The sequence below is a fragment of the Phymastichus coffea genome, unplaced genomic scaffold (genome assembly GCF_024137745.1).
Source record: "Phymastichus coffea isolate CEN01 unplaced genomic scaffold, Cenicafe_Pcof_1.1 PCOF00041, whole genome shotgun sequence".
Taxonomy (NCBI): Eukaryota; Metazoa; Arthropoda; class Insecta; order Hymenoptera; family Eulophidae; genus Phymastichus; species Phymastichus coffea.
In genome coordinates this window covers 1,970,702-1,979,820 of record NW_026706852.1, presented here as the reverse complement: position 1 = coordinate 1,979,820, position 9,119 = coordinate 1,970,702, and the positions used below count along the sequence as shown (strand labels likewise).

At 33.2% G+C, this 9,119-nt stretch overlaps 1 protein-coding gene across 1 annotated transcript; it reads left to right on the top strand.

Moving 5' to 3' along the window:
• The first annotated feature begins 444 nt into the window (after nucleotides 1–444).
• Nucleotides 445–2,220, top strand: LOC131664150 (piggyBac transposable element-derived protein 4-like). The gene has a single exon (XM_058935042.1). It carries the CDS (start codon nucleotides 445–447, stop codon nucleotides 2,218–2,220), a length of 1,776 nt encoding a protein of 591 aa, XP_058791025.1.
• Nucleotides 2,221–9,119: the final 6,899 nt, after the last annotated feature.

Below are 9,119 nucleotides of genomic sequence, written 5' to 3'. Positions count from 1 at the left end.
CCCAGTTTTATAATATTGTCCAGCTTATGATTAATTAATGGTATACAATGAATATTAAATTTTCTTAAACTATGGTTACATAAGTTAAAAAATTTTTTATGAAAAGGCAACGTTAAAACCATCGATTTAACCCTTTGCACTCGAGAGGTGACTCTCACTCACCATCGGGTGTGCTACCGCAACTCGAGAGGTGACCTTCGCTCACCACTTGGTTTGCTGCGGTAACTCGATACGCGGGACTAACTGTTTTCGTTTACTTTGTTCGACGCAGGTTCTTACGCTCTTTCTATACAATGTTAAGAAGTGTAAACGGAAATGGAGATAACATTTTCTTATTTGGGATTAGTCCGCAACCACGAACCGGACTGCATTTTCGGCATCAGTTCGAACCTGACAGTCGTAGCAGAGAGACTGCTGAATGTAAAGTTTTTGATCCCTAAAAACATGGAACGTAATGCTGAATTAAGTTCAAGTGAAGATGAGTTCGATTTCACGATGCTCAAGGAGGAAATTACGGGTCTACACAGAGAGCTTCAAGGTACAGAGAATAACAGCAGTAGTGAAGATAGTGACGAAGTGAGAGGTGTCATAAGGCGAAAGATCCGAGTAATAGACAGTGAATGTGACAGTGATACTTATACTACAGAAGACTCACAGTCGGACAGTTCCGAATGGATTACTTGCACTGAATCTGAAGAAACACCGGCAAGAATACCATTCATAGCCGGCGACACTACTGCAGGACCGCACGCACCATCAGATAAGGAAGAACCATTGGATTTTTTAAAACTCTTTGTTACTAATGAACTGGTGAATGAAATTGTTATCGAAACCAATAATTATGCCGCAAAAAAATTAGATGGAAAAACATTATCTCCTTACTCGATATGGCGAAATTGGCGGAATGTAACCATCGAAGAAATGTGGGCGTTTATTGGTGTTATAATAAATATGGGGACAATGCCGTTGGCAAATTTGCAAGAATATTGGTCACGGAGTGATGTCAGCTACATTCCTTTTTATTCGAACAAGTTTACAAGAGACAGATTCAATCAGATTTTTTGGATGCTTCATCTAAAGACAATCCAAAGACAAGATGCAGAACCACGAACACGCTTACAGCTAGTTAGCTGTTTCCTGGATTACATAAATTCAAAATTTCTAAACTATTTTACACCGGGAAGAGAAATTTGTGTGGATGAATCTACGATCAAGTTCAAAGGTCGGGTCTCCTTCATTACTTACAATCCGAAGAAACCGACCAAATGGGGGATTCGAGTTTATACGATGGCAGACTCAACTACCGGTTACATCTGTGGCATTCTTCCTTATTATGGAAGTTTGACAACAGACAGCTTGATAAGGCACGACCTTCCGGTGTCAACGAGAATACCATTGCATCTGTACTCAATGCTGCTGGAAAAACTACCTGGTGCTCAAGGACATCATATGTTCACCGATCGTTATTACACGAGCTATATCTTGGCCGAAGAATTATTGAAATTAAAATGCCACCTTACAGGAACTATCTTAACAAACAGGAAGCATCTACCAGAACAAATAAAAAGAATAAAATTCGGAAAAAAATCAATAGTAGCATACCGGAAAAAAAAAACATTAATTTTAGCGTGGAAGGACAAAAGGGTTGTCACATGCTTGACCAACTGGAACAATGCAGGTATGACGCGTGTAAAACGAATTTTACGAGGTGGAGTAGAAGTGACCGTCAAGAAACCTAACGTAATAATAGATTACACCAAACATATGGGCGGTGTCGATCGTGCCGATCAGTATGCTTCAACGTACTGTTTCCTAAGAAAATCACTCAAATGGTGGCGTAAACTGTTTTTTTGGGGTTTGGAGATTTGTTTAATAAATTCATATATTTTATATAAAACCACTAAAGAACAGAGAAGCGAACGGCCGCTTAATCACTTACAATATTTGAAGACATTAGTCAAGCAATTGACTGGAGATTTCCACCAGCCGCGCGACCGAGCCTCGACTTCAACAGCCGAATCCGACAACATCCGCCTAAATGGAAAGCTGCATAGCATTCTAACAGGAGTTAGAAAAGATTGCAAAGTCTGCTCTCGAAGAAACAAGCCCGGCAAACGACACCAAACAACCTATTATTGTGACACTTGTCCCGACAAGCCGGGCATGCATCTAGGCAGTTGTTATCTCAAATATCATACAATGCAAAATTACAAAGAGTAACGTTTGAGAAATTATCATCTTAAATATGTAAAGATACATTTAATATTAAAATATAAAAGTTTTATGTGTTACTTTATGTGTGTAATCATTTCAAGCTAGAGGTAAGAAATTCACCAAATACGCTACAAAACGCTTCGAGTTGATGGTGCGCCGCGCGAAAAAGGTCCCGAGTGCAAAGGGTTAATATTCGTATTTTTTCTATCATCCTGAGCAGCAATACTATTACAAAATCTATGTTTACGAATGCGATCCAATATACATGTATTGACAAATTTTTCCGGGTAATCATTATTTTTTTAAATACTCTTAACAATTTCTATATTATTTTCACGAAAGGTTGCATCAGATAGTAGTAACGATCTATCAATCAGATTATATACAATGTTTCTTTTTTGCTGAGTTGTATGGTTGGAATAAAAATTCAAAATTCTGCCTGAACAAGTCGGTTTTTGGTATCAATTAGTAACAATTTTACTGTTCCTAATTATTAACGAAATATCTAAAAAAGTTATACTATTATTAAATTGGATTTCATCTGTGAAATTTAAATGACTATAATTATTAAAAATATCCAAAACCAATTGTAAATTATCCCTTTTTATACATAAAATAGTGTCATCTACATATCTAAAATAAAAAAGTGGTGAACAATTATATTTTTCTCGCAAAACAATCTGTCTCCAAATCACCTATAACTAAATCAGCAAACAACGGTGATATTGGAGAACCCATCGGTGTACCAAAAATCTGTTTGTAAACTATTTCATCAAACTGGAAAAAAGTATTATCAAACAAAAACTTTACCTTATCAACTATTTCAGTAAAAGGTATCACGGAAACAGAGTGAATCTTATTAAATCGCCTATCGAGACTCTCAATGACTAAATCACACGGAACGTTTGTAAACAAAGAGCTTACATCTAATGAAATTAGAATATAATCTTACGGAACTGTTATGTTCTGAAGTTTTTTTATAAGTTGAAAACTATTGTCAATATGTGAAAGTGGACGTAAGTTACATTTTTTTATTTCTTTGTCTAAAACTGTAGATAAAAAATTAACCGGGCTATTAACAGTTGAAATAATAGATCTAAGTGGATATCCATATTTGTGAATTTTAGGAAAGCCATAAGCTTTGGAAAGTACCGTGTTAGTTTGCGTGAGAGCATATTTATTATACTTAAAATGTAAATAGCCCTTTTCATTAAAATCGCGAAGAATTTTATATACCCTCGACTGCAACGATCTCAAAACATTTTTAGTAGTTACAATTTTATATGTATTCACATCATTTAATAATTCAATCATTTTTTATTTATAATCACAAACTTCCAAACAAACCGTTAAATTACCCTTATGAGCTCTTGTAAAAAATATATTGTCATTATCTCTAAGAAATTGCTTAGTGTGATCTATTTTTTCTTTCAATTCCCTCTCAAACTTCGATACATGCAAAGTATTGCTAGCAACTCTCTTCAAATTCTTTATTATAGTATCTCTAATTATATAGCTATTTGTTATTCCTTTTTTCCGCGAAGCAGTATCATCCACAATATTAACATCACCAATCTCATTATCATGTGATTTATTTCGTAAAAAATACTCGACATTTTTTATTGTCAAAATAATATCTTTTTTTGTAAACTCAGATGTATTAAAATTAGGGCCCATCGATACAACATCTATTACTTCAGCAGGTAGCCAATATTAGTAAGATTTTTAACCCATTTTTCACGATGTTCAACATTACGAATTCTAATTTCATTAGATGTAAGCTCTTTGTTTACAAACGTTCCGTGTGATTTAGTCATTGAGAGTCTCGATAGGCGATTTAATAAGATTCACTCTGTTTCCGTGATACCTTTTACTGAAATAGTTGATAAGGTAAAGTTTTTGTTTGATAATACTTTTTTCCAGTTTGATGAAATAGTTTACAAACAGATTTTTGGTACACCGATGGGTTCTCCAATATCACCGTTGTTTGCTGATTTAGTTATAGGTGATTTGGAGACAGATTGTTTTGCGAGAAAAATATAATTGTTCACCACTTTTTTATTTTAGATATGTAGATGACACTATTTTATGTATAAAAAGGGATAATTTACAATTGGTTTTGGATATTTTTAATAATTATAATAGTCATTTAAATTTCACAGATGAAATCCAATTTAATAATAGTATAACTTTTTTAGATATTTCGTTAATAATTAAGAACAGTAAAATTGTTACTAATTGGTACCAAAAACCGTCTTGTTCAGGCAGAATTTTGAATTTTTATTCCAACCATACAACTCAGCAAAAAAGAAACGTTGTATATAATCTGATTGATAGATCGTTACTACTATCTGATGCAACCTTTCGTGAAAATAATATAGAAATTGTTAAGAGTATTTTAAAAAATAATGATTACCCGGAAATATTTGTCAATACATGTATATTGGATCGCATTCGTAAACATAGATTTTGTAATAGTATTGCTGCTCAGGATGATAGAAAAAATACGAATATTAAATCGATGGTTTTAACGTTGCCTTTTCATAAAAGATTTTTTAACTTATGTAACCATAGTTTAAGAAAATTTAATATTCATTGTATACCATTAATTAATCATAAGCTGGACAATATTATAAAACTGGGTAAAGATGTTACAGATAAGTGGAATGAGACAGATATAGTATACAAATTTTGTTGTGATAGTTGCCCGTCTGTATATATTGGTCAAACTAAGAGAAGTTTAAAAAAACGCATAGATGAGCATAGTAAGACACCTTTAGATAAATCTCTTCCTGTGCCTATGCATTTGAAACATTATCCTACACATTCGTTTGACTGGGACAACACAATAATTTTAGATAGAGAGTCTAATTATTGTAAGAGATTAATTTCGAAAATGATATATATTAATTTGTCTGATAACACTATAAATAGACAAGAGGACACTGGTTTATTGAGTAAACAATATAAAGGTTTATTTGATGTTTTAGCTAACGGATCTCACATTTATTTATAATATTTTTTAAAAATTTTGTTTTGATGTATAATGATGCTTAATGTACCGGTTTTCTTGGCATAGTAGAGGGGATACATTTGATTGTGTGTCTACCTGTGATTTGTTTTGGTATAAAAGGTAGCAGACACTGTTTGATTTGTATTATTTCATAGTCGTTGTCTGATTTGAATTTTGAGTATTTGAACGAATGTTAAGTTATAAGATGAGTTTAACAATTTATTTTTGACTTTATTGTGATATTTGATTTGATTGTGACTTGCGAATTGAGGTAAATGTTTTGTTAGCGTGATTTTTATTTGTTTGTGTTTATATCTGTAACTATTCTCTTTTTGTTTTTTAATAAAGATCTGATGAGGTTGGTTATTTACCAACGAAACACACGCGTGTAACCACCTGAGATGATTGTTTGATTATTTTTTTACAACGGGTTGGCTCTAAAATTGGAATAAAGAATTTTTTGCTGATAGATTTTTACTTGTTACATGTGTCTGTCGTCGCTATCGTTGTTGTTGTTGTTATTGACGATTTTTTAATCATTTGCCTTGTTTCTTTCCTCATTTTGAAATTTTAATACCCATACCAAGTTTACTTTTAACTTTCATTATGTTGGCTACAGCAAACGCAGCAATTTTCTTACCAAAACTACTATCTTTCGCTTGCACTTTATCCCAGGCCTGTTTAGCTAGAATTTTGTCGTCTGCGTTTCTCGCGGAAAGGTTCTCTCGATTCTGAGAATAAGCAATATCGTGATCTTTACAAGCAACGTCTAGCGGATTTTTTCCAGGATCACCACAAGCAAGTCGTTTTTTCAATTTAGTTCCCGGCCCACAATACTGATAACCAGGCAATGAACTTGAATGGTAAGTTATTAATGATCTTATTCACTAAGCCAGCACCACTAGTCTTTCTTTTGTGACGAATGATCATACCTCATCAGAAGACAAAGTCTTAATGAAACTAAAAAATATGTAAACAGTCTTTTTATAGTTACTAGTATCATTCGTCGTTCGATCGATTACTAGAAAACAATATGGACTTCAGAGAGCAACAACTTAAGTTGCAAGTCATAAATTTTGATAGTGTGGTTGAAACGGAAAAACGAGAAAAAAGACATAGTGAACAGCATACAATACCTGAGAGTATACGAGGTGTTTTCTGTGGTCCTAGTAACTGTGGAAAATCTAACTGTTTGATAACACTAATCATACTTCCTAATTGACTTAGATTCGAAAACGTTTGCTTATTCAAAGTCCCTCAATCAACCAAAGTATAAGTTTTTAAAAGATTTATTGGAACTGATTGATGGTATACAGTATTATGCATTCAGCGAGCATGAGGCAGGTGTTTCACCCGATTAAGCTAATCCAAATTCCATCATGATTTTTGACGATATAGCAACTGAAAAGCATCTCATTCGGGATAATGTGAATTTACTAGTTTTGTTTCAACAAGATGACGTGAATATTAAACATATTTACAACGATCATGATATGACTTTTGAGAAGTTTAAAGCAATTTGTTCAAAATGTTGGAGAGACGATAATCATGGATTTATAGTTATTGAAAGAGATAGACCAACAATCATGGACGGTATAGAAAAGGATTTGATTCTTTTGCTATAAATATAGCGGTGTGAACGAAAGAAGATTATTTAACTTTAGAAATTACAAGCGTCAACATGGCTAATTTTGAAAAAGAAAACAATGTACTCGAGCAAATATCTGAGGCTCGTGATATCATCAGACGTAAATATCAACTAATAAAACGTGACAAAGCTGATTTAGAAAATACATTGAATGAAACTTTTAAACCTACGGTTGATCCATTGAAGAAACTTGTGGAGGTAACTATTGATAAAACTAACGATAATACTGAAGAGGAAACGATCAGGGAGAGCAAAAATTACGTTCGATAAAGTTTTCGAATCAAAAACAACAGCTGACACTCCCTTTAAATCTCGATATTTCAATAGTACTGTTAATGACTTAAATTCTACATTACATACGCATGATTCTACATTTAAATCCACTATGTCTATTGCTGACGCTCAATAAATTTTGACAATGTTAGTTCAAATGTAACTACAATACAACAAAAACAGATATTGAATGATTCGATTGTAGGAAACTATATTCGACTATTGCGTGAACCTCAATAGAAAAGTAATTTAGACAAGACATTTGGCGTTCGCTTGCACGAAAATACATATGTCATTGGAAATTCTCAATTTCTTTCCAAAACGATAACGTGACTGTGAATGATAAAGCATACAGCATGACGCCTGGTTTAATGGAACTTCTCTTTCGTAAAGAACCTGATTCTAAGTTAATCAGTTCGTCGGATATTGAAAATTATATAAAAATTATTCAAATCAGTAACGCTCATCGAAAGAGATACGAAACAAATGGAGAATGTCGCAATAAACATGTAAATAAATTCAAAAAGTATATTCGTCCAAATTTATCTTTGAGCGCTAGTGCTAAGAAGCAAAAATTGACTATTGATGGAAGAAGTCTTTTTCCTAACTATAAAATAGCAAGAAAAGAAACATTATTTGATTATGTATATTGGGATGATCCAAACGAGCTCGTTGATCGCTCGAGATTGCTTATCGCCGAACAAACCGCCGGTAATCCTAGTCATATTAATGAAATTCATTCAATCATTGAAGAATTACATGAAGCTAGCTATATATATATAAGAGAATCATAAATATTGCTCAGTAATAAAGAGTGTTGGTGTGTTTGGACGTATATTGAATAAAAAGGAGGGTAATCGAGGTTCTCCTGGTTTAAGGTATAAAATCACTAAAGACGGACAATATGACACGAATGACTAAAGAATTTGTAAAATAGCCGATCCTCAAGAGGGTAACGATGCTGTAAACTTACGAACATTGCAAAAAACTGGTAAAGATAACGTTACTACGCTTATGATTAGAATAAATAATCTTGGAAAATCTTTAAATACCATAAGAATACAATTATGATTGTATGGAGAAGCGATTCAATATTTACAAGCAAAAATGATAATAATAATAATAATGAGAAAGAAATAAAAATTACGCCGTTTGACTTTTTACATCAATTTTAACAAATAGATTAAAAATGAAACAATAAAGAGTGGTGGATGAGTTACATAAACGAGCACGTCGAAACTATCCTCGTCGAAAAGTCGATATACGTGGAATAGATGAGACATGGCAAGCTGATCATGTTGAGATGCAAAGCTATTCTAGAGAGAATAAAGGTTTTCGCTATCGATTAACTATTATAGATACGTTCTTTAAATACGCTTGAGTAGTTCCAGTAAAACAGAAAACTGCTACAGTTGTCACTAACGGAATGGAGTCTGTATTAAAAAAGGAACGCATTCCTAAAAATTTCCAAGTGAATAGAGGCAAAGAGTTTTACAATACAAATTTTTAAAGTCTAATGAAAAAATATAAAATAAACCTTTATTCTAGTTATAGCAATATTCAATCATCAATTTGTGAACGTTTCAATCGAACACTAAAAAATATTATGTAGTGTAACGGGGTATCACCGTTTAATTATACTTTTATTCGCGCGGCTTTGTTGAAAGGGCGAATGTAATTATCTATGCTCAAAACACAATCCGGAGAGCATGGGGAGACAGGCGTCAGTCAACCAATAATTCTAATTAACCTATAATAAAGTGAGTGGAAGCTATAAGAAGTAAGCGAGTCGAAAAACACTTGTTAGTAACACGAACAGAACCTTTTATTATTACTCAAATACTACATAAGGTCGGCCCGCGCGTTTGTTTACATCGACGCTCGCTTATCGACAACACGTATTGTCGGGACGCTCGCTGCTCTTTGTTATTGGAGCCGCTACATGCACGCTTCGAATGTCGGAAATTAATT

What these genes read in the sequence shown, in the direction of transcription:
- LOC131664150 (XM_058935042.1), top strand. Translation starts at nt 445, where the DNA reads ATGGAACGTAATGCTGAATTAAGTTCAAGTGAAGATGAGTTCGATTTC.